The sequence below is a fragment of the Bipolaris victoriae genome (genome assembly GCF_000527765.1).
Source record: "Bipolaris victoriae FI3 unplaced genomic scaffold scaffold_126, whole genome shotgun sequence".
NCBI lineage: Eukaryota > Fungi > Ascomycota > Dothideomycetes > Pleosporales > Pleosporaceae > Bipolaris > Bipolaris victoriae.
Window position 1 is genome coordinate 1 of NW_014575266.1, and position 24,827 is coordinate 24,827.

Here is a 24,827-nt window from a genome sequence, read left to right on the forward strand (position 1 = left end):
AAATTCGCTATGTTGGTCTGTCTATCTCATCCCATCCCATCTTATCCCGACCACGGATCAATTCCGACACCATATCTATCTGTTTAAAAATGCGATTCTTCTCCCAGCTGCGATCCTGGTAGTCATCTCGTGCCAAGCCGAGCCCGTCAGAAAAGCTATCCATCCCTGTAGGGCTCTCTTCTACCGCGATGATTGCCTTTTACTCTCCTCCGCCTAAGCATATACTAAGAGATCTAAAACAATACGTATCCGTCTAGTTAAAGTTTAATAGATCTGTGCTAAAACGGTGGTGCGGACCCCTCCCTAATATCAGCATTAGCGGATTAGAAGGCAGTTACACTGCCCTAATCGACTACACGGACGCGCTCGCAGTGTACAAAGTAAGCATAGAGTTAATACGTTACGTTAAGGGACCAAGTAAGGAGACTCGCGAGTAGCTAGAGGCTAATATAACGCGTATTAAAAGCGCCATTACTGCACCGAATCCTACGAGGGAGCAAAGGAGGTTTAGGGAACAGTTTTAGAGCAAGGAGAGCTTAGCATAGATAGGGGCGACGCTCTACTTCATTCGGAGGCATCTAAGAGCGGTTGGGAGGGATGAGTCGGAGGAAGTCGCATGATGTGTCGTAGGGGGTGGATCAGGCGTGTCGCTCGTGTCGACGCTGCGTGACGGTATCGATGGGTTGCGGGCGTGACGGTGTCGATTGGTGGAGCGGAGGATGGGTGCGCGGTAGTTGCTGCTTACTAGTTGTAATCAATCTCAGAATTCTTTTCTCTCAGAAACTCCACTCAGAAAGGCCGGAGCCAAGAGCATCATCCCTATAAAGCTTGAGCAAATGGCAACAGCCAGGAAAGCAAAGATTTGTTCACGCACGTACTGATTACAACAGATAGTGGAGCGGTGTTATATTTCCGGCCGATGAGTACGTTGATCATGGCAGCTTCGAATCCTTTGAGTGCAAACATGCTCTCAGCAAGCCACCAGTTCACTGCGATTGAAGGGAACCGGGAGCCAACATATTTGACAATTGCAGCGCATTGCTGGATCTCTGAGGGGAGAGTTGTTTGCAAAGGATTTTGGGTTATCCCTTGGTGTAGTCAACGCAAGGACTCATCACGTATTGAGTAGGTATCGATTGTGGCCATATCGTGAATATATTGAGCCGTTGGGAATATGGTTCAGGGACTCCAAACCAGGGTAGCAGTGTCGATTATCAGGAGGGCTTGGCGAAAAGCGCCGAATAACCCAAAACATTGGTTGCATATTAATGAGTACTGTTCTGGCCAGTGAGCATCAGACCGAGCTCTGAAGCTGACGGTACTCGCTCGGCCCGAGCCGGGAGTCTGCGGAAGTTCACACAGAGCAACACTATTCAGGAAGCATTATACCATGGCATCACCGACGGGGATGCCATACTGCACGACTCAAGGAATATTTATTGTCAATACAATGGATCACAATACCAAATAAGCTAAGTCAGCCACACAATCTCCTTCCCGGCATTTGAATACCAGTATGGCCGTACTACAGCAATTGGTAAGCGAAGCCTCAAGAAGAGCCTCACCTAATCTTGGGCTTTTGATCTTTTTTTTTGGTCATCTTATATCGCTTTTTGAAGATAGCATCTAGGCCTAGAGACTACCCACCAGGTGCGTTCCAATCACACCCCAAACGCGAAATGTGTTGACCGCAAAGGCCCACCAACACTTCCGCTCATTGGCAACTTGCACCAAATTCCAAACAACAACATTCACTTACAATATCAGAAATGGGCAAAACAATGTAAGAAACCCAGCCGTCGTACGTTAATACAATACAGCTGATGTCTTCACTTGGTAGATGGGCCAATATTCTCCTTGAAATTAGGACAGTCAACGACTATCGTTCTGGCCGATGGCCAGGTAATTCATGATCTTGTTGACCTACGAGGATCCAACTACGCAGACAGACCTAAGCTATGGGTTCGCGAATTGTTTGATGAATCTAGGATCATCATGCGGGGTTATGATGATCTATGGCGCATAGAACGCAAACTCTACCACATGAACCTCAGCCTGACTGTCGCAAGGAAATACCTTCCTTACCAAGAATTGAAAACACTCCAGTTGCTGACCCAGATAGAAGATGACCCGGAAACCTTTGTTCTCCATGTGGGCCGAATGACGGGAAGCATGGCTACAAGTATCGCATATGGGTTTCGTTTGCCCAACACGACGGATCTTTTAACCCACGAGATGCTAGAAAACTCACCTGGGTTCTTTCAGTGTGTCGTCAAGTCCCAGATCCTGGACTGGTATCCTTCATTGAAGCCGTTCGTGAACCTAATACCTCGCGTAATGAATCCATGGGCGAAAGAAGCTTTAGCTACATACGAGGACGAGAAAAGGGTGGTTGAGAGAGCATATGAAAGAGGCATTCAGGGCCGACTTCCATGTTTTGCCACCGACATAGAGGCTTCAAAATCAAAATCGAGAATCTTGACTGACCATGCGGCTGTCTACATTGCAGGCATAGCATTTGAAGAAGGGGCGGATACTACTCGGCACACTCTTCAGGGGCTTTTCAAAGCTATGGCTTTGTTTCCAGAGACCCAGAAAACAGCTCAAGTTGAGCTTGATAAGGTAGTTGGGCCCTCAACGTTACCATCTGGTGACCATCTCACATCTCTGAAATATATCCGTTGCACAGCCAAGGAACTTGTGAGGTGGATGCCTAATGCAATCAATGGAGCTATACTGCATGCAGCTGTCGCAGAAGACAAATACTGTGGTTATCGTATCCCTTCTGGAGCCGCGGTTGTACTCGCTGTCTGGTCAGCGAGTCATGATTCTCAGGACTTTGATGACCCCAGGACCTTCCGCCCAGAAAGACAGGATCCAGAGACGAGCTTACTCGAGGCTTCGAATGCCCCCTCGCCCAAGAGTCGGGGGTTCTATGGATTTGGTTCTGGTCGCCGCATTTGCCCAGGGATGCATGTCGCGGAAAACACACTCCTGCTCGCGATAGCACGTATCCTGTGGACATTCGATATCAGCAAAGCGAAAGATAGTAGTGGTAACGTGATTGAGACTGATCGAGATGCTATGGTAGGAGGACTAGCAGCTAAGCCAGCGCCTTTCAAGTAAGAGTCCATTATAGCTTTTGAGCTACATTGTATAATTTCGTGTGGCTTACCTCTGCTACAGGGGCAAGATTGTGCCACGTAGTGCTGAACGTATGGCTATAATCGATAAAGAGTGGGAAAACCTAGCAGCGGATTGTCTAGATGCAGATGGAAATTACAAGCAAAGTATGTTTAACAAGCTCTGAAGTTTTGCAGATGACAGTGCGGATGAATCTGATTGTCCTACAATCTAATGCTGTGCTTGGCCTCTCGGGCCATCGTACTAGCCATCAAGCATACAAGAGATTATCATGAAAATCGGATCTCTTGACCATTAACCCAATTACCGTGCAATCCAGCCCTCAAACGAAGAGGTAGATAGATAATAGCTTGTGCCTTTCCAAACTGTTTGGTACTTACAATATGTAACTCGCTCGACATAGTAGAGTAATTGTTCACTAGTGCCACAATCCAGCCATCGCCCTCACCTGCGCCATGCCGCGCAATGAAAACAGGTTCTTGAACGAGGTGAGTCTTGCCAGGGAAGTATTTTTCCATGCGCATTGTATTGTAGTCAAGATACCCAATAGAATTATACGGTGGGTAGCCCCCTCCCATTACCGGCGCGATCGCTGCGAAATCGGTTCCCAGGCTTGGATCCATAATATCCATGAAAGCATGGCCATGCATCTTACCAAGAAAGCGATCATCGATACGTGGAAACTCACAATCCTCGTGAACAATGACCAAAGGTCTCGGCAGATCAAGGTCCGTGGACTTTGGATCAAACGTGAAGCGAACGAGTTCTGTGGCAATCTGCTCGGGCCGAGGCGCGTTTCCACTAGCATCGGGCCACCAGAAAAAGACATTTTTGTTGGTCAGAGGAAGGTCAAAAACGATATTTCCCGAATCGTCCTCATATGCGTTGACAGTATGTCCGGGGAAGGCGTTTGGAGCGCGAAACCATTTCACATCAGATCCCAACGCGCCATAGCGAGGTAAGACGCCCAGATAGAATGGGATATTTGGATCCCATTGCCAATGTTCGCCCCCTTGCTTCATGCGTTCAAGCTCACAGGTCTGCGGAATGATTGGAAATAATACCTTCATTGTGTCAGCACTTCAGAATCTCAGCAGAAGGGGATGGATCAGACCCAGTTCTTCGTAAACGCAAAGTCGTGAATCATAGCAACTACTGGAGCAACAAGCCATACAGTTTGGGTAAAATCGCCCCGGGCATCTATCGTGAAATAGCAGACGTCTGGAGTGCCGTCGCCCTTCGCTTCGTAACCAAAGCATATTAGCTCGTCAGTCTCGTCATCGAGTTTTGGATGTGCAGTGAAGGTTACGCAAGGCAACTGCCCGTCGAATGATTCCAAACCAATAGTTTCGAGCGTCACTGGGTCTAGTGAATATGGAGGAGAATCTTCTTTGCATGCCAAGAGACGGCCATTGAAGAAGATAACGTTAGTATTTGCAGTACTTCGTACTTTGAATTCAACCGCATCAGTGTACTTGTTGCGATACCTCCCTGGAATACGAAAAAAAGTTAGAAGTTCCGGTCAAAGTTGAAAAAAGAGGGTGCTCACCAATTAGGGAACGTCGAGCCTCCCGTTCTCTGGCAAACTTTTCCGTCACTACGTATCTTTGCTTGAAATGGCAACGTCCATCTTTAATCCGAAAAGCGCTGATGTTGCCATCTCCATTGAACCACTGTACTGAATGCATTAGTGGCGGTGCAGCAACCGAACAGACGACAACGACTTTTGCTTACCGGATCATTCTCGACGAAGGGCGGGAATTGCGGGTCTGGCATGACCCGATAGAATGTTCCATCTATCTCGGAAGGTATTTCGCCCCATACCTCGAGATCCTGGATCTCCCCTTCGAATCTACATGGCTTCATGAACCCTGAAAACTGGGGCTGCTCAGGGAACATATTGCTAACTCCACTTGCTCGAAATTGATCTAACATTGCTGGTCGAGGTTGGATTTGCATACGCGAAGAAAGACGCGAGTAGTTCAGATTCTGCTCCACAACATATATGCAGCGGTGTCTCTGATTAAATGTGTCCGGGCCCCGAACCAAGTGCCGGTCCAGCCGCTGACCCAGGCGTGTTCATGTGGCAACCCGACGGTTATAACTCCCCGGCACTCCCGGCCCACCAGTGGCTAATTTGTTAGATTGAAAATCATTACGAGAAACCGAACTCCGATACCGGAAGCCCTGACGGCGTGTCAATGCTACTGAAATTGAAGCTTCGAGTATGGAATGCTTTGACTATTCGAAAGACACAATTGCATATTCAATAAGGTATTTAGTTCAATAACTACGAAATGGAATATGTTTGACTTGGGTCTTTCATTTACGGGTAAATTGCAGCATACAATCTACACAAGCCTGGACTATGTTTTATTCAACATCCTGCTAGGCAACTCTGGTTTTCATATTCTCTGGCTAAATTCAGCCGTTGATGTTACCGTGGTTGTGCTCCCCTCTCCACTTTGCCCCAAAGAAATAGAACGGAATCGCCATCAGTGTACCTACTAAAACCAACATAAACATGACCATGTAGACCTGCACCCATCCTTGCGCAGCAATCCAGTCAGTGGCGGTGAACAAAAATAGGAAGGCGACCAGGTTCTTGAAAATATTGATCGTCACCAGGCTTTCAGTAGCAAACTTGTGGTGGCTTTCTACCACATAGGTGATCACGATGTTTGGGGCATAAACAGTACCAAACGATACTGTTGTCGCGTCAGAACTAGCTCACCGGGTACAAGAGAATGACATACCCATTCCGAAGCCGAAAGCGATAGCAACCCAGTGCAGCTTTTCCGAGCATGCGAAAGCTATCAGAATGCACCCAGCTGGTGCAATGAACCCGCCAGGAATAAGGGACATAAGGCGCTGCTCTGAATACACAGCTCCATCCTGCCGCCTGATCACAGCTGCGGTGATTAGGTCAGCAACATATCCACCCATGAAGCAGCCCACTAAGAAGCCGATGATTGCGGAAATTTCCATTAGACCTACTCCAATGGGCGAGAACATGTACGGTGGAGATTGGAGCAGACTTGGAAAAGCGAAACTAGATTATCATTAGGACATGAGTATAGGTGTCGGCTTTGGATGACAACGTACATGAGGATAATCTGAGCCGCAAGAGAGGTTCCATATACAAATATGGCAAACAGAATGCTAGGGCTGACTATCATCTTCAGAGGGCGAAGGAATATCTCGAGTAGTCCTGTGTCGTGATTGATTGTGACGATACTGGTCCATATGCTCAGCCATGGCTTGTGGACAATCTTGATGTAGTGTCGATTGATGGTTTCCGTTCTGACAGTAGTTACTTTCTCTGCTTCCGGATCTCCTCTAGGATGAGAATTTGATCGAATAGTATGAGGAGGTACATCCGATCTGACGAAGTTGGATTCGGGGTAGAGAAGGTATATGGCCACCAAATTAGCACCAGCCAAGGCTGCACAAACCCACATGTAGTCAACCCAGTTGCCAGGGCTATACTGCACTATGAATGCAGCAATCAGCGGACCTATAGCTGTCGCGATAGATACAAGAATTGTGTAACTATCAATAATACTATTTAGTATGAAAGCACATGGAGTACGGAGTGGTGGCCTAGCTTACCCAGACATCATGGCAGCGCGCTCATGAAGAAAAAAAATGTCTGAGACTATACCAGGGACGATGCTCTATCTGATAATGAGTGTTCAGAGTTTCCACACGAGAGGGCGCCTATTTACCTCACCTGCGGCAGCGGCGAAGCCAGAAAAGCATCTTGCAGCCAACAGTCCGGTGTAAGTTGTCGTCTTGGCTGTTGCAATGAGAACAACAAAGAGCATGAATGTCGCAAGGAGTAGCGAGGCTCGTTTACCATACTTCACACCTAGCGGCACCCAGACAAGGTTGCCAATGCCTAGAAGGAGGAAGTTGTACTGTTTGATGCGTAAGCATGCCTACACGACGACAACTATGTGCTCAGTTCAATCCACTAACAGTAAGAAGGCTATTGATTTGATTAGGTGACTTTTGAAATTGTGCTTGGAGTACTGGTGTCGCGACAGAGAGACCGGAGCTTGCGAAGTTTCCTGTGAAATTGAAGAAAGCTGTAGCAGTAAACGCCGCTAGTTTCAACTTGCGTGGCCATCGCAACGGATCTCTATCGTCGTCACTTGGTTGTGGCAAGAGAGGCAGCCCATGGTGGTGGGCGACAACGGTCTGAACAATCTCATCTTTGATGAGCTGCGAAGAGGCCATGACGGATGGCTGGTCATATGCAAAAGATGATAATGAAGATTCAAGTAGCTTGTCAAGAGAAAATTGTTACTTTTGTTAGTGGGGAGTTGCAGCACCTCGAAGTAGGCTTTGCATGAAGTTGCAGAACCTGGGGTATTCTATCACTTTCTATATCCCCAAATATGCGGGGTAGTGGTAGCATACGTAAAGTCTATAAATAGGAAGATGGAGCACTGGGGAGTTAAGAGTGCAATACACACTAAGTCAGCCAGGTTTGGTCCTCTTGTTGGTAATGATAGGGCTGTTCAGCATCTTCGATGATATTGAACTTACACCGATACGTTCGGCGACGCGCGTATTGAAAAAAGGGCTGTAAATAGATCAAGAATCAGTATAAATTCCCCTACGGCCCGTATATGCGCTTTCTTAAACCGCTACGGCTCACCGGAAAAGGATAACTGCCGATGGTAGATTTATCTCCCCGGATACGGCGGAGTTAGTGATCAAGCTTATTCTGCCATCTTAACCCTAGTCTTATACCTCTTCTATGTTTTTCAATACGTTAACTGGAATACATATGCGAGTCTGGAACCAAGTAACCATCAATCTCGCCTCTTTTCGTGTTCAAAGGTTCCATTTTCAACAGAACAGCAGAACATCTGACAATATTACACAATACGTCCGTCGCGACTATGGATACATCAAAAGTGAACGGTGTAAGCTCTAATAATAGTTCACACCACTTACATGCGTGTATCAAAGATAGGAAGACTGCGAGCAGCCACTGCACGGTAAATCTGCCGACAACCTACCCGTCCCAAGCTCTTCGGTTTCTCAAGAGAGTGGGCACCGAACACTCAGCTTCTGACGAAATCAATAATACTCGGCCATCGTCCCAGCAAGCCCAAGTCAAGTTAAATATCGTAATTGTGGGTGCAGGGCTGTGTGGACTGTCACTTGCCGTTGCTCTCAGCAGACGAGGACATTCAGTGCGGCTACTGGAGCAGGCTTCCCAACTCGGTGAGGTTAGAAAACATGTTTGTTTCTTATAAGTCCACGCCTGCTCACGCCCTTATAGGTTGGTGCAGGCATTCAGATTCCTCCAAATTCCGGACGACTCCTCCAGCGCTGGAATGTACTTCAGCACCTGCACAAGGACGCAGTCCAACCTGAGGGCATATATTTCCGTCGGTGGGAGACCGGCAACACAATTGGATACACAGCTCTAGGGCAGACTTTCCAAGACGATTTCGACGTGCCGTACTATGTGCTTCATCGCGCGCATTTCCATGAGGCACTGTACCAGCGGGCGTTGGAACTCGGTGTGTCGGTGAAACTCGGGTGCAGAGTCAAAGAGTACGAAGATAGCAAGGGCTCAGTAGTGCTAGAGAGCGGCCAAAGAATTCATGGAGATCTCATCATAGCCGCGGACGGTAGGTTAATATCACTCTTGCCATTGATCTAACCCAGCATAAGCTGAATGTGCTAATGCTGCTTGGACAGGAATCAACTCAGCGGCACGGGCAACACTATTTCCTGATACCAATAATGAGCCAGATTTTCACGGCTTTGCAGCCTACAGAGCTACAGTCCCTATCGCAAGAATGAAAGAGGACCCAGACATCGCTTCGATGTTAGACAAGCCAGCTCTGAACATCTGGTACGTAAACCTCATGGCAATAAACGTTCATCGGCCCCTGGATGATCTTTGAGCAAAGAGTTCAACTTTCTAACACACGGGTAATAGGATTGGCGAAGACCGACATGTCATGACCTATGCGATTGCGGGCGGAGAGTCATTTAACATGGTCTTGTCTCATATTGACCATTCCAATCCAGCGAGTTGGGCAAAAAGGTTTCTCAAAGAAGATGTCCAGAAGGAATTCAAAGGATGGGATCCGAGGTAAGTGCACTATGGAGAAATGTGACTGTCCTAGATTCTCACGGTAGTAATTAGGCTCACAAAGATCATCTCTCTTATCGATGAATGCCTCAAATGGCCTCTAAAAGTTGGCCGCTCACTCCAAACGTGGACTTCACCTTCATCTCGGCTTATCATTGTAGGCGACGCTGCCCATGCTATGTTGCCCTACATGTCGCAAGGGGCCGCGATGGCTGTGGAGGACGGGGCCGCGCTCGCCGTCGTTCTTAACAAAATTACATCGCTCGAAGAACTCCCTTTTGCCCTCCGATTGTTTGAAAAAGAGCGGATGAAGCGGTGTGGAGACATGCAAAACGCTAGTACAGTGAATGGGTATATTTGGCACTTCCCTGATGGCCCAGAGCAAGTGGCAAGAGATTCTGCAATGTCTGCCGAGGTATTAGGTCTTCCATTTACCAGTAGCGCTAATCAGTGGAGTGATCCGGTAACCCAATGGTGGGCGTATGGATACGACGCCGAGAGTGTCATGGAAGAAGCATGGAACAAATCTGTTCGAGAATTGATTGCACGTGCAGCCAAACATGAGTGAACAAGTCATTCTGCTCGTCAATTTGTTGATTACGAGGATAGTCTCAAGACATGAATAAAATTATAGACAAATTCCTTTCCGTTCTTACGTATTATAGATGATTTTGATACCTAGCGAGGAAATCTATTCACATTTGCCCTCTTCAAATAGGAAATTGGGGCATGGACGTTCAGCTCAAAGACTCAATTAGGTACATCAATGTGCAATGCCGTGATTTAGAAAAAAATCGAATAGCGCTTATAGACGATAACCATCCCTTTCCCGCGGTGCATGCGGGTCATGAACAAGATTCAAGAACATGCCGGGAGTTTGATACGTCTGGTAACCCGTAATCGATGAGATTCCAACCAGAAGTCCAGTGGTCTATCAGCGGCCTACTGATTGATACTAAGAATTTGAGAAGAGCTCCTTAGCCGTATATCTGCATATGATGTCATCGATAAGTCTACAAAACAGGCACTTGGTCCAGTTCAGTTACTTCGCCAGCAGGATATCGGGCTGGTAATAGGTATCCGAGCTAATAAAACTTTTCAAACAACATATAGAGGTACAGGGTAGAATGAGTTCAGTAATCAAGGGGGCTTAGAAATGATTGTATGCTGCCTATACTCCTACTAACACGAGATTCCTGTTCCCTGTAAGCATTGCATGCAACGGTGACCCTTGTGTCTTTGCAGGCTGATGCTTTCCCCCTAGGACCCTCGAAGGAGCTTCTAAGCCAATCCTATGCAGCTTCATTTACCGAGGAGGGGATACCATTCAAGTAGCCGGGCTTCATGCCGGTTTCTTTAACGGGCGGGGTTATCGCATCATATATCAAGCGAAGTGCGCAAGTCGGGAGTTGCGTACTTAAGCAAAGTATTGAAAGCGGGGAGTTAAGCAGGTCCATTCCATCAGGTGACTCAACAATCCAGAGGTCTTGAGGGACGACTGGGGAGTTAATTTCGGCATGAAATTCGCGTCACCCTGAGATGATGTACGATCAAAAAGGTATTCTAATCAATGCTTGTACACACGAAGATTCCGGAATAGCCGTTACCGAGAGTTTCCGGTGGTATTACTCGGGTATCTGCGCTAATCCTGCTTTCCTAAGATATAATATGATACTTTGTTCAACGTTCCATCCCAGGAATCCAACTACTGAGCAATTATGGAGTCCTCAGTGAGCTCAACCAAGACAATGACGGCCGAACGAGAACACACCAAGGAACTGGTCGATTGCGAAACAGTAACTCAGCAATTAATCAGAAAAGTCGAGGGTTTGCATACAAAGCCTCTATGGGCACAGATGACTCGCCTGAACCCTCCTCTACCTAATCCCAAGTGTATACCGCACGTGTGGGAGTACGAGAAGATTCGTCCAAATCTTCTTCAAGCTGGGGAGCTCATTACTGAACAACATGCCGAACGCAGAGTGTTGATGCTTGTGAATCCATCCAGAGGTACTACTCGGATTGCTCCGTTAATCGAGAGTGTCCCGCTAATCACCCATAGATGCTCCTTACACCACTGACACGATTTATGGGGGTCTTCAAGTTGTTATGCCAAATGAAACAGCGCCAGCGCATCGACATACTGCATTTGCATGTCGTTTTATCATCGAAGGGGAAGGTGGATTTACTGCAGTACACGGCCAGAGGATCCAGATGCGGCGCGGAGATGTTATCCTGACCCCTACTTGGAACTGGCACGACCATGGCAAAGACGGCTCTGGACCAATGATTTGGCTAGATGGTCTAGATCTTCCTAGCTTTGTCCATTATCCAGTTCATTTCGTGGAACATTATGCCGACCCACGGTATCCAGCGACAGACGCCGACTCCAGCACTTCTCCGATAGTTTTCCCATGGGAGCCCATGAAAACTCTACTAGACGCTAAATGCGAAGATTACAACATGGAGAGATATCTAAAGCCCGATGGATCCGAAAGTATGTCCCAATCTTTCCATGATTCATAAGTTTTAGAGAATAATACTGATCCACGACACAGTTAGCCGCACTTTAGGTGCAGCTGCTATCCGTGTATCAGCTGGAAAGTCAACCAAAGCGATTCAAGAGACCGCTTCAGCCATGGTGCATGTCATCGAAGGCAGAGGAAAGTCTTTGATAGCAGGGAAGGAATACACCTGGCAGCAAGGTGATACATTCTGCATTCCAGCATGGCACGAATACCAGCATTATGCCAGCGATAAAGGCACTGTCTATCTATACGTATGCCATGACCAGCCGATGCTCAAGTCGTTAGGCTTCTACAGGACAAACAATAAGGATATCGAGGCCCTGAAATTTAGTTGATTGGAAACCTATGTACTGTAGTAACGTCACAATCGAATTCCAATTGAGATCTAGTCATAAGTATACACAGTTGAGTCGAATAGAAAGCTCACATTGCAATAATTTCTTACTAATACATCATTTGGCCAAAAAATAAAGTACTTGTTCCATATACTATAACGAAATCTATATTCCAGTCTGGAATACAATCAATCACTAAAGCTCGAACAAGTTCCCTATGCAAATTGTACAACGTTCTTCAGAGTTCCGATCTTACTAATCACGACCTCCATGATCGTGCCCGGGACAAGATACTTTGGAGGTTTCAGACTGGCACCTACACCTAAAACCAATCAATTTCAGTACTCGGAACGTTCGGTATAAAATTGACAACGTACCTCCCGGAGTTCCCGTCATAATCACTGAACCTTTGCACAAGGTTGTGCCTTGAGACAAGTAATAGATGAGATATCTACAGTCAAACAGCAGATCACTCAGAGACTCCTTTTGTCTGATATCACCATCTACTTTTGTCTGCAGCAGCAATTCCTTATAATCTCCAATCAGGTCAGGTCTCACTAGAACAGGACCTAGAGGAGCAAACGTATCAAAGCCTTTCGAGAAACCCCACTGAGGCACTACCCCGGCCAGCTTTGGATCGCGCTGAAGTTTGCGCGAAGAGATGTCGTTGCCGGCTGTATATGCAGCCACGTAATCCAGAGCATCATCAAGATTAACATCTTTCGCATCCTTGCCAATAACTAGAACAAGCTCACCTTCGTAGTCAGCTTGATCATCCTGCGCAATCTTTGGGATAACAACATCAGCGCCAAAATCATGAATGCATGTATTGGGCTTGAAGAAGATAAAAGGGAACGGTGGAGGACTTCTTCCAGCTTCTTGTACTTAATTCTCTCATCAGTCGAGGATACAATATTGAGAAGTAGGGTGGTTGTATAGTTTGGGTTTTACTTACTATGTTTTGCATAGTTTAGGCCAACGCAGCGGAGAATGTCAACGTCATTCCGCTCGAGAGGGCCTAGCAGTGTTTTTACTGTGACAACCTCATCAGACACTCTAGTTTTGCCGGTGGTGTCGTAGATATCATCTCCAATGATCACTTTTGCCTGTAGCTTGGTCTTTTCATCTGTTTGACCCAAGTCAAAATTCGGATTGGGAAGAATTGGCTCGCCACGTAGCACTCGGCCATCAGTAGCCACGAAGCGGATTAATCTGTTCCATGAAACCAACATATTTAGAACTGGACAGAAGGTAAAAGACTTCTGTATTCGACCGCGGAAGATCTCTCTGTACTACAAGCGCTGTGAGTTTTATTGTCATGCAGGAAGAACAGCATTCTTTAAAGTAATAAGATATCACAGAAATTCGGAGTTAGAAATTGATCGATCGATTACTATCACATAATAGGTACCAGAGCTGCGTAGGCATTTCCAGTCTGTAGTAGTTCGCGGGGAGTTAAGCAATTTCGGTCCGACGGATTAGCGGAAGATCTCGGACGTGCCGGCACTGTTGTGTGGACGAAATGCGGGGCACTCATCTCTCATGTGGTGAACCAGGCACCTTTATTCTTTAATTCCGCGGCGTGCGCTTGTAACGCATTGACCGATTAAGAATCATCTTTGAGTATTTCGCGGCTTTGAAAATCTCAGGTCGGGAGGACATTCCGACCACACGGCACAATGACATCTCCGGGTCTCAGTGGTGATCACCGCCCAAACGATGTCACGACACGAGCCGATGAAAGTGCTGCAACAAGGCGGGCAAAGAGGAACAGGGCAACCATTGCATGCACAAATTGCCGACAGCGCAAATCGCGTGTAAGTGAAAGCACCGTGTGTCTGGGCTCATAAGCTAGACATTCTCATGGTTTCGGGCCTTGGCCTTACCTCATCACCATTGATAATTGCTAAGTGGTTGGCATAGTGTGATGGCTTACGACCAAAATGTTCCGTTTGCAAAGATTACAGCCTAGAATGCGCATATTCAAATACAAGCACTCTTACTAAGAACTCTGTTTCCAAAGGGTTAGCCTCCTACTAACGAAGAGTACGGCGTTATCAGCAGTCATTCCAAGCTGACTCACTTGTAGACTTATAGAAGCACTCGAAGCTCGGCTCACACGTCTCGAAAATGGTTTTACTGGAATGTCTACCAGAGTAAACAAGATCGAAGATCTCCAGAACAAGGGAACTACACATATATCCTCCGTATCGCATGCATCTGGAATCCCTAGTGATCTCCCACTTTCGCAGGCGGATGATAGTGCAAGAACTTTAGCTGAACTTGAAGATCCGACTGATGGAATGGGCTCAATGATTTTTACAGATGAAGAAGACTTGCGATTCTTTGGTAGCAACACCATTTCTGGAATGTTGCGTGTTTCAAGTGACTAACTGAGTGCTTAGGGCCATCCTCTAACATTGCGTTCACACGTCGTATCGTTACATTAACAACTGCGATCCTGAAAAAGGCTGCATCAATGGGTAGTCCAATATCACCTGAAGAATACACTATAACAAGTCACATCCCGCGCATATCCCGGCCTCCATCTCCGATACCGATTCTTACTGATCATTCTGACGCCGCTTCAATTGGAACAGAACCGTTCATACTGCCACCGCAACAAGACACTCTCCATCTTATAGAGCTTTACTTTAGTTCAACTGGAACTCTCTTTCCATACATCGACAAAGACGGCTTTCTTCAGACTTATCGGCAGCTTACTTCAACAAACATGGTTTCTGTGCGGAGATCATGGCTTGGCTTACTTAACGTAATTCTTGCAATGGCAACAAGTACCAATACAGGTTATGACGCAACGCTATCTGCGCAGGAGCGTACGTCCAAGTCAAATGTCTACTTTCGCCGCGCTTCGGTTCTTTGCGATCGACAAATACGGCATGGCACAAGTGTCGAGATCGGTAAGCAGAGATACCACCGCTCTTCTTGTCTCTGAGTCTGATGGTATATATGTAGTCCAACTCTTGCTCTTGATGAGCCAGTACCTTCAAGGTTCGGAACGTTCGATTGAGACGTGGAATCTCCACGGTCTTGCTGTGAAGGCAGCTTATCAATTAGGGTTGCACTCTTCGGATGCTCTCCAGCAGTATCCGCCTCGAGAACGAGAGTTCCGTAAACGAACTTGGTATGGGTGTGTCATGCTTGACAGGAAAGTATTACCAACCATTTCACAATTTATTCTAACTTACTCAGAACACTCAGTATGACGATGGGACGTCCCATTTCTATCCCAGAGCACTTCGTCAAAATCGAACTTCCCCAGATTCTTGCGGACTCAGAACCAGAAGATGAAGTGAGTGTGCAGTTCTTTGCAGCGACTATGTAAGTATATAAAAACCTATTGGAGGACTCGGTCCCTAACAAGCTCCAGAACCCTTTACCGGATAATGACAGATGTCTTTGATGTTCTATACGGAAGCAATCTGGGATGTGAAGATCATGTTGATGTTTTCGAGGCCGCCTCCTACCTTCTAAGATGCGAGCAAAGGTTCTTCTCGTGGCAGCGTGACCTTCCAAAGCAGATTTCATTGATAAAGCCAGAAGATCTGGAGCGAGCGCCAAACGAGTTTAGAATCCTGGGGCTGCGTATCATATTGACACTAAGGTTTCTCAATTTGCGCATCCTTGCACACCGGCCAATACTCTGTATGTACCTGGAGGGCCTGGGGGCATCTCAGGTAGATCCTTTGCAGTTAGTCACATTGCGTCAGGTCGGAGCCAACAGCGTCCAGCTTTGTGTTCAGTCGGCAACCACCATTGTCAACATCACTACCTGGGCATTGGAACACAATAGTCCCCACCGAAACCTGCTTGGAGCGTGGTGGTTTTCACTCTATTACAGTAAGTCGCAAAGAGCTATGCGATATTTCACGAGGTTGAACTCACCTTCGCAGCTTTTAACGCGTCACTTGTGTTATATTCCGCATTAATTATTCAGCACCAAACAAAGCTGTGGAGCCAGCCAATGGCGATGGAAGAGTTGCATCTGTCCATAGAATCTCTTCACGGCGCAACGAAATGCCTGTCTCAGATTTTCATAGGGAACAGGATGGCAGAAAAGTGTGTTCGGTACACTACTGCACTTTCAAACTGGTTATCAGTGATGTGTAAGAATGACAACCTTGTCCCATAGTACCACTCATTGACTTAGCGCATAGACATGTCAGAAAGTAATCCTGCTTTCGGAATCCCAGGCTTGCCCAATACTTCGTCCGAAAGATTCGCGATGCAAGGGGGTTCTGATGATAGTGCGCAGTCACACGAACACCTGCATTTTTATGACTCCACCGACTTGCACTTAGGACTTGACTCGGGCGAGCTTCTAAATCCATCTGATTTTAGCTTTCTATGTAGATTCGCAGAGCCGAATGTGTCATGAAATCAAGTGCAAGGTTCCGTGGACTGATAGATTACTGAGTCTTTTATGCACATGATGAACCGATTCGACACATGACACTTTCCAACAAGAGACAATATCTGCTAAATTATAAATACATTCTATCCCTTATATGAGAATACTAGTATCTTTGTAACAAACCTTTTCCATGAACTATTTCGCGCCCTGTCCGCACGCTCATCAATAAGTCGTTACATTGCTCTACTCGTTGGCAATACTCGCATGCACTAACCTAGCATCGTCCTCAATATCATCTCCCCTCGTGTCTACTATTGTAGCTTCTCACAACGCGAGACGATGACATTATCAAGGAAAGATAATAGCTTGCTTACGTTAGCGTTCATCCGTCCTAAACTCGGTTGGAATAGTTCAGGCTGTGTTCTCCATTCAGACGATGTCGGGAAAGTGTGATCATATCGTACCTCTTTAGGAACAATCACCTTGGCAAAAAAGGGTATAATCTTTGAGAATGATTGGAGGTTTATGCTGGTAGGAAACTTACACTTATATCCCGTCGCCACTATGTTTTACCACGTTTGCTATATTATATTCTCAGTCTCGCAATCTTCGATATGTATATCTGTACAGAGCGTGGTTAGAGTCAAAGTATCAAGGGGTGACGGATAATGAAGGGAGAAGGTTCACGTGATTTCAGAATTGAAGTCTCAGATGTCTTCAAATAAAGCTATCTACTAAATCTAACAAGGATCCTATATATACCAGCGGTATAATCACGTGCTTTTACAGCACGACATATGTATGTGAGCAGAAGGGATATCATTGCGAGTAACTATGAGTCGATGATGCGTCACCTCCCTGAGTTTCGTCTTACATTTGCCGAATTCTTCTGGATGGCCCCATTCCGCGTCCGCGATACGCCCGGGATAGTCAGGGTAATTCTTCAATTGCAAAACCTCAGAATACTAAGGACAATAGATGTTTTGCAGCCATCCAGAGCTGCTGGCAGCAGTGCGCAAGATTGAATTGCACGTATGGAATGAAGGATGAGGGGAGAGATCTCACCATTAGGTAGCACATTCCGGTCCTACATACGCATTGATCGGATGTGTGATGTCACAATACACGTCATACACTATCTGGAATACATGCACAATCTTCTTCTATGCACCTTTGCTCCTTGATCTTAATTAATTCTTAAAGTTCAACGTTGTTAGAGAATGATCACGACAAATGATTTCAGATCATGTTTCTATTCGGAGGAGAAGCTCAAAGCGAGATGATGTTGGGATGAGCAGGAATGAGTCATTATGAGCTAGTGCTGAGCTCCTACATGCTCTTGAGCCTTGAGCAGGGATGGCACCTTCGCTGACTACAACCTCACACGTCTCTTCCTCGCTCTTACAGATTTTAGATGTCTACTCAATCATCTGTACAAGGAGTTCTGATCTTTCTTCTCTCATATAGTCATGCCCACGAACTCTACAACTTTGTAGTTCATATGAGAAAGGCAGCATTGGGTTAGTTATTTGATCATCGATGCTCTTTGTTTCCTCTTAGCTCGGCTTGTGTAGAAAGCAATTTGTCTTCATGTGCCTAGACTGTTAATCTTAATGCGAACCTTACGATCGAGGCCCTTCGGTAGTTGATGCGCATTAGATATCCGTTGAGCTAGTGGTTTTTGAGGCCCTTGCGCAGATGCACTCCGTGAATGCATTCGCACCTCATAGTCTCTTGACTGAGATTTCGGACGATAACTGCCATGTATGCTATGATGCCATCGATGTGTAAGAAAATATGTCCAAACTTGAGTTTTTTGATCTCAAGCTGAGTTTCTTTTTTCAATACGCACTGTTGTAGGTCTCCACGACTAACTCCAATCAACTTATCGAAAGAAAAAGGTTTTGTTATGAAGAAGCTTGGCTCACCGTTGAATGGACAGAGGTGGATTATGCTTCCTTAGATGTTCATATGGATGGCTTCGCTCAAGGTCATAACCCATTCATTCATGTCGGCTCGAGTCAGCATCCAATGGTATTTTCTCAAATTATATCTGAAATTTGACCTCTGACATGGTGGGACAATAGTACCTACGAGGAAGCGAGATTGTCAGCCCTGCCTTAAATTTTCCTATCAGAACCAGGTACCCACGATCTCAAACCTCGTCGAGAAATGAACCTAGTGAGTTCACTTTGTATCCTGAGCAGGGCGCAAAATAAGTTACCTATGAAGTGATTACACACAGTAACTTATCGTTCGATATTTAAAATTTACAATTAGGTGTACGTAGAATGCTTGAAACTTGAAGTAAACATCGACCGCTCTTCCAACTAATTCGATATGCGCTACACGTCTCAAAATTGACCTGAGCTTATTGTGTGAATCACTCTCTGTCTCTCTCCCTCTCTCCCTCTCCCTCTCTCTCCACGCGAGACTATATGTAACTGTGAATAAAATAGAGGTGCGAACCTAGATAGACCTCCACGCCCTGCGCTAGAATGAACAACGCGCCATTCCGGCAACTGTTCAACAAGTTCTCACATCCCCTGCTCTACAGCATTATCTGCATTGTCCTCGCCAGACTCGGTGTACCATTTGCAGACGAGACAAACAAGTAATACATTCCGGGGATAAGCACACCACTGTCGTTTGGTAGGCTTACAGTGTAGTTAGGTCCGCTTCTAGAAACGTTTGTCAAAGGGATACGTCTTTGGTCAGTGTTGACCGAATGGGTCACGCTACCCATGCGCACAAGCACGAATTTGAGATTCAATGCTGATACTGACATGTTTATCGTGAACGAGCCTCCAACCTTGATAGACCGGGCACTGACGCTGGAAATGACAGGGCGGGTGGCGACCGAACCGTCAGAATTGAAGAGGTACGGCGGCGAAAATATTTGGCCATTGGGATGATCGGCATGTGGATCGCAATCTCCGCCAGTCCAGCAGAGACCCCCGCCTCCGCTGAAAACACGGCCATCAGCGAGCAGAATGCTGATGGAGTGGTAATTCCGGGGAATAGCTTCTGGAGCAAGAGTCCGCCACTGTTTGGTGTAGGGGTTGAACAGCTCCGGGTAGACTACGGAATCGGTATCTTGAAATCCCTTAACCCACCGCTGGCCACCGGTAATGAAGACTGTGCCATCCGGAAGCACGACGGCATTGGCATAGCCACGAGGAAAGGCCATGTCAGGCATGCGCTCAACCTTGGCAGGCTGGTATGGCTTGTCGATGGTAGTGATATGCGCACGAGTAAGAGACGCGACATCGGAGTAGGATGTTGAGCCACCAGAACTGAAGATTTTACCGGGCTCATACATGGCAAAAATGCCACACATTGCGTGGTTGTCATCTCGGATGCCTGCGCCGACTTGCGATCCTTGGCCTGCAGTGCCGTACCAGTTCTGAGCCTTGCTAGGCCCAGCTTGGAAGACGGAGCCATTTCGCCATGCGAACAGCCAAGCGTGGTTATCCTCTCTCCAGATGCCAGCATTGTCCTGAGTCAACATTGGCCCGACTTTAGCACCAGGAAGCGGCGTCCAAGTGTTGCTCTTCGGATCGTAAACCTCGCCATCCTTTCCTTCACGGGCACCGCTCCATGCTCCTCCGATGGTAAAAATTTTGTTGTCGGAGGTTGTAACAGAAGATTGATAGCCTCGAGCTTTCCCAAGATCAGGACCACGTGTGAACTCGTTAGTCGATGGGTTGTAAAAGCTCGTTACAGATGCGTCTGAACCCCCCTGAATCAGGATTCGTCCGTCTTGGAGACTACTGATTCCAGGGCAGAACATATCGTGCTGGGTGTTCGCAATAGTTCTCAAGGACGTCTGGCCACTGTTATGAGTTAGACGTACGTTCTGCGTAGCGCATTTGCTAAACTTACGTATTGAAATTGTAGTCTCCAAATACAGTTTGCTTCATGGGGCCAGAAAACTCAAAAGGCTTGTATGCGCTGAACACAAGCAATCGTGATGAAGAAGGGAATTCTGGAACCACATAGCCGGCAACGGGAATCAGTGGGAGCCACACTAGATCAGACCATTCGCCCTTAGTAGCTCGAGGAAATTTGAGATCGAGTCGGATGGTGTCGAATTGCTTGTTTAATGACCATATGATTGTATTTGTTTCCTGGCTGCCCTTGAAATGGCAGGCTTTGTAAGTTGCGTCCCACAAAGCATGACTAAATGATGATGAACAGCATTAGCTTTTGCTGAAAATGTCGTCCGATTATCAGAACCACTTACACACATGCGCCATCCCGAGCGCAACGGTCAGCGCAGTCATTCAATGAGTTGACATTCCATTGGATTTGAAGAGTACCACCTCGGAGATCTGAAGAGCGACAGATCTTGTAATTTTTCTAGATATGGAGTAAGCACCAATGCTCGACCTATGACGATGATCAATCACTTACACCATTACTGGAGTAAGATGTCTCTTGGCCTGGGCAGCGAGCAATATCCTTGAAGTTTTGTTGAATAACGTCAAACTGCTGGCTCGGCTCCCAACGCATAGCACCCTGAGCCTTGATGTGGCAATAACGATAGTCGTGGTCGTAAACCCCCCTATAACAATTCTTATCCCCATCGCACATTGCAGCGCATTCTTCCAGCGAGTTAACATTGCCTCGAATTTGAACAGTTTCACCCAAGAAATCAGAGTTGGGGCATAGTTTGTAGCTCATGCCACTCGCACCAGTATAGATCTTCTCGCCATTGGGACATGCATCAAGAGCAAGCGTTGTCCTAAGGAAGGCCGCTGTGATGAGCAACGCTGTCGCGAGATCGATCATGCCGTTGGTGGATGTGAGGATATGAAGAAAGGATTGCTGTTAAATAAGGGTAGCGATGAGGGAGAAAATCCACTCTGGGTAGTTATACGAGGGCACGCCTTTATTTTATATTGTCCTATCCAAGATTGGTTTCCAAGTTGCTGGCGAGGCGTACCATTGACGAGTCTTGGAAGCAGGAGGCACGGAGCTTGCACCGTAACGCAGTTGCAAGAAGGAGGAAGCTAACTATTCCCCATTCATCAGACTACGGGAACCTATCCTGCATAACCGTGTTCTGACAATTATTATTAGTGTCATGTGCAGCCACTAGATGACGAATTTGGTCCTAGTCAACCTGCTAACAGCGCTGAAACACGACAGAGCCCATTGGTAAAAGTGTATCTCTCTTGGCATGAACGCTTCCAGAAAATATGCCAACGTCATTGCCAACTCTAAAATTCGTGGTCCGAGGAACGTGTCAGGTCCTCGTACAAGCCTCGAATACCGCTATTAGTATCGTTCGGCAAACCCCTGAATCGACTGAACTTAGGCCCAAGCCACAAGAACATTTTTCATAATTATCAAAGGAACCAGGGGGTTATGTACTGCTTATAGAAGTGGAAGTAACCATAAGAATGGAGACGCGCTACTTGAGCCATCCAACCTGGTGGCCTGCGCAAAGCAACTTATTGGAGAATAGAAATTGCTTCTAACTGAGAGTTCCCTGTTCTATGTTTGTGGAGCTGACAATGCCAAGGCTCTTAGAGACTAGATAGTAGCTTTGAAGCCCCTTATTGCCGAGTCATTAGACAACTTAGCGTAAGGTATGAACGACCATGGTACTCTGTAAGTCCATGTGGCGAGAACTCTTTGTCCCTCTTTGGCATAGCAGAGGGCGTACCATTGATGGATTTTGGCCACACGTATTTCAAATGTGCTGCATATGTTTTAGACGCTGATTCTAAGAAATATATTCAGCCAGATCGCAGCCGTATGGATGAACATTGACTGCAAGGCAATTAGAGCTGGATTTTTTAGGTACGAACTTCTTCTCTTCTAGACCAAAGCTTGCTAATCTGTTTTGCAAATAATTCTTCATGACTCTAATTAATAAACCTCCACGATTGCATTGAACCCAATGAGTTATTTATTTAGCTTTTAATCACATTACCTTGCCTAACAGCGGTGATACTTGCTTTGAATGTTCTAGGTTAGATTATAGCTTTTCGCAACTACTTAATAGTTACATCCTAGCCCATGCCTTGCATCGAGTATCAAGGGCCGAAAACCAGCACATCCTATATATAGTGCCTAACAGCTACCAGTGCCACCTAGCCATTTTCTCTAAGATATCGCAACCTAATCACACCCAATGCAACTTCACGTCGCCCAAAGAGTTTGAGTGTCAGCCCTAGAGTTAGGACGGTATCGTTCCATCACTTACTAGGACCCATCATTTCGGGCATGGCGTGGAGCTGATCTGGCTCACTGGGCGTACCAAAGACAAAGCCTTCACATTAGCCAGTATTCAATGTTAAACTTTGATACGAGGCGGGATGGCGAGAAACCATTTGTGATGAGTTTAGGTTCCTCTTCTGCTCCAGAAGTCTGACACTGTTGCACATCCTGAGAATCCTTCATCCAGACGACTTGCATGGGCATGAAAGCTTTGGGCTCAAAAACCAATCGTCCCATAAAACGATCACCAATTCTCAAGTATCCGTTAGATATTTTAAAGACTGCGGCATCACTGCGGTCCCCGAGTTTGGATGGGTGCCGCTCATCGTCATCTTGGGGCGGATTCACGACAAATCTACCGTTCACTTCCATAAGGAAGGGTTGGTAGAAGGTTGCAGGATACATACTGGCTAGTGCGTTGATAGTAATAAGCTACGAAAATGCGAGAGTATATAGAGCAGGCGGTGCTCGAAAGATGAGTGAGGATGGTGCTTGAGATTGACCTCGTCTACACGTCTTTTATATTCGTTCACGTTAAGGATCACGTGCTGTAAAAGCCGAACCTCATGGTGTCATATGACACCCACCCTGCTTCAAAGAGTTAGAGTTTGGCAGAAGCAAGAAGTGGCTACATGATACCCTGCGATTATAAAACCAGTAATCTGAGAATGTCGTTACATAAACCTGCAAATTTAGTGGACTCTATCAAAGTGTTCGGGATATGACCGGGGGGGTTAGCTAATCTGAATGGAGATCCATAGGTTGCGCACATTTTTCAGGCGGTGTGATGTGTCTGAAGATCATCTAGCTCTGCAGTGTGTGCCTACAATCGCATGTTTTGAAAGAGAATGTGTAGAAACTGTTGGTCGCCGTTTCCGGGGAAGATTGAAAAGAAAACAAAAAGGCACGGCTGCGCACATGCTCGGTAAGCCCGCGATGAAGCAGTAACATACACTACATGTCTAGGATAAGAGTAATGACAGACTCACAGGGAATAGACTCGCAACGACCTTAAGCTTACAAGTTCCGTTACAAGAAATACACAAGAGAAATATAAGTGCATGTACGTTGGGAAAGCGAAGTTCTCCGAAAGTCAGTTCATGCGTGTGTATCGTTGACCCCGCCCTCAGCTTTCGCAAGCTGCAAGCCAAGCCGCAGGTGCTCCTTCCTTTTTCTAACACATTTTCCATATTGAGCACGGTGTTCTAATGCTCCTGTTATCGCCGATTGTCGTTCTCGCGTAACGATCTAGGAAGAAGAACCGAAGCTGCAAAAAGCATGCGTACTTCGGTTACATCCCGACAATCACATACTAAGGTTTGTTTCCTGTGTTAGTTCAATGGGTGTTGCATCGCCAAATGCCAATACGCACAACACAGCATGTCGCCTTCATTCATGTGTACACAGCTCCAATTGCTACACGGCGTTGGGATACACTTCTCTGGTCTCGGTCTAGGTTACTCACAGCAGTATAGCCGAACGCGGCGATACCGGTGCCAGGTTATATGCCTGTTCTGAATGAAAGAGATGCGTGTTACATCATGTCGCAGTTTGGAAGCATTGATTACACGAGACAAAAGACGAATTTGATTGTGAACAATCTCGAGTAAAAGACCCCCAGTCAAGCCCACATCTCGAAGCTCATCTCCTAATTAGATCGCCCCGCCAACGCTTGAAGTACAAACGTCTAAGAGAGAAAGCTCTGGCAATTGAACAGTCGTCTAGTGAACTAGATCAAAATGGTGAAGAAACAGTGCAGGAGCTGTTACATCTTTAGCATCCATTTGCCATGCAAGAGCCTATTGCGGACTGAGCAATGGCATTTGCTACGATATCAAGCGGGGGCGCAAAGATACCTGCAACCCACACAGCAACACCAGCGCCGAAGGTGAGGCCCTTGCATAAATCACACTTCTCGCTAGCCGAGCAGTCAATCTCGTAGTTGAGCTCTCCCTGGTCGGCGTCGTTGGTGTCTGGAACGACAATGCTAAGCGCCTGCGGGACCCACGTGTAGTCGACAAAGTGGTCCACATATCCACCAACGCATGAGTCCCTACCGCTCTTGCACGGACCCCATATTCGTTCGTTGA

At 46.6% G+C, this 24,827-nt stretch overlaps 10 protein-coding genes across 10 annotated transcripts; 4 read left to right on the top strand and 6 right to left on the bottom strand.

Moving 5' to 3' along the window:
• Positions 1 to 819: 819 nt before the first annotated feature.
• COCVIDRAFT_111875 (hypothetical protein) lies at positions 820 to 1,089 on the bottom strand (the record flags this gene model as incomplete). The annotated part of the gene is made up of 1 exon (XM_014696332.1): positions 820 to 1,089. A coding segment is annotated over one exon (270 nt), but the record flags the coding sequence as incomplete, so codon positions are not given.
• A 509-nt stretch (positions 1,090 to 1,598) lies between these two features.
• COCVIDRAFT_111850 (hypothetical protein) lies at positions 1,599 to 3,310 on the top strand (the record flags this gene model as incomplete). The annotated part of the gene is made up of 5 exons (XM_014696333.1): positions 1,599 to 1,650; positions 1,697 to 1,783; positions 1,841 to 1,973; positions 2,070 to 3,122; positions 3,187 to 3,310. Coding segments are annotated over 5 exons (1,449 nt in total), but the record flags the coding sequence as incomplete, so codon positions are not given.
• A 103-nt stretch (positions 3,311 to 3,413) lies between these two features.
• On the bottom strand, positions 3,414 to 5,079 carry COCVIDRAFT_111861 (hypothetical protein; the record flags this gene model as incomplete). Its single annotated transcript, XM_014696334.1, has 4 exons — positions 3,414 to 4,208; positions 4,259 to 4,635; positions 4,694 to 4,817; positions 4,879 to 5,079. The coding sequence occupies 4 exons, from the start codon at positions 5,077 to 5,079 to the stop codon at positions 3,414 to 3,416; spliced, it is 1,497 nt and encodes a 498-aa protein (XP_014551820.1).
• Positions 5,080 to 5,568: 489 nt separating this feature from the next.
• Positions 5,569 to 7,386, bottom strand: COCVIDRAFT_41909 (hypothetical protein; the record flags this gene model as incomplete). The annotated part of the gene is made up of 6 exons (XM_014696335.1): positions 5,569 to 5,852; positions 5,901 to 6,196; positions 6,250 to 6,696; positions 6,757 to 6,821; positions 6,873 to 7,064; positions 7,126 to 7,386. 6 exons carry the CDS (start codon positions 7,384 to 7,386, stop codon positions 5,569 to 5,571), a joined length of 1,545 nt encoding a protein of 514 aa, XP_014551821.1.
• Positions 7,387 to 8,057: 671 nt separating this feature from the next.
• Positions 8,058 to 9,836, top strand: COCVIDRAFT_19972 (hypothetical protein; the record flags this gene model as incomplete). The annotated part of the gene is made up of 5 exons (XM_014696328.1): positions 8,058 to 8,390; positions 8,444 to 8,798; positions 8,869 to 9,025; positions 9,113 to 9,268; positions 9,323 to 9,836. The coding sequence occupies 5 exons, from the start codon at positions 8,058 to 8,060 to the stop codon at positions 9,834 to 9,836; spliced, it is 1,515 nt and encodes a 504-aa protein (XP_014551814.1).
• Positions 9,837 to 10,986: 1,150 nt separating this feature from the next.
• COCVIDRAFT_19973 (hypothetical protein) lies at positions 10,987 to 12,131 on the top strand (the record flags this gene model as incomplete). Its single annotated transcript, XM_014696329.1, has 3 exons — positions 10,987 to 11,278; positions 11,331 to 11,765; positions 11,827 to 12,131. 3 exons carry the CDS (start codon positions 10,987 to 10,989, stop codon positions 12,129 to 12,131), a joined length of 1,032 nt encoding a protein of 343 aa, XP_014551815.1.
• Positions 12,132 to 12,346: 215 nt separating this feature from the next.
• On the bottom strand, positions 12,347 to 13,363 carry COCVIDRAFT_111888 (hypothetical protein; the record flags this gene model as incomplete). Its single annotated transcript, XM_014696336.1, has 3 exons — positions 12,347 to 12,453; positions 12,509 to 13,015; positions 13,087 to 13,363. 3 exons carry the CDS (start codon positions 13,361 to 13,363, stop codon positions 12,347 to 12,349), a joined length of 891 nt encoding a protein of 296 aa, XP_014551822.1.
• Positions 13,364 to 13,810: 447 nt separating this feature from the next.
• On the top strand, positions 13,811 to 16,530 carry COCVIDRAFT_41913 (hypothetical protein; the record flags this gene model as incomplete). Its single annotated transcript, XM_014696337.1, has 9 exons — positions 13,811 to 13,948; positions 14,055 to 14,155; positions 14,221 to 14,480; positions 14,537 to 15,052; positions 15,108 to 15,282; positions 15,345 to 15,473; positions 15,523 to 15,992; positions 16,046 to 16,258; positions 16,310 to 16,530. The coding sequence occupies 9 exons, from the start codon at positions 13,811 to 13,813 to the stop codon at positions 16,528 to 16,530; spliced, it is 2,223 nt and encodes a 740-aa protein (XP_014551823.1).
• A 2,527-nt stretch (positions 16,531 to 19,057) lies between these two features.
• COCVIDRAFT_111885 (copper radical oxidase) lies at positions 19,058 to 21,300 on the bottom strand (the record flags this gene model as incomplete). Its single annotated transcript, XM_014696338.1, has 4 exons — positions 19,058 to 20,342; positions 20,392 to 20,688; positions 20,753 to 20,868; positions 20,923 to 21,300. 4 exons carry the CDS (start codon positions 21,298 to 21,300, stop codon positions 19,058 to 19,060), a joined length of 2,076 nt encoding a protein of 691 aa, XP_014551824.1.
• A 1,539-nt stretch (positions 21,301 to 22,839) lies between these two features.
• On the bottom strand, positions 22,840 to 23,142 carry COCVIDRAFT_78234 (hypothetical protein; the record flags this gene model as incomplete). Its single annotated transcript, XM_014696339.1, has 1 exon — positions 22,840 to 23,142. A coding segment is annotated over one exon (303 nt), but the record flags the coding sequence as incomplete, so codon positions are not given.
• Between the last annotated feature and the right edge of the window lie 1,685 nt (positions 23,143 to 24,827).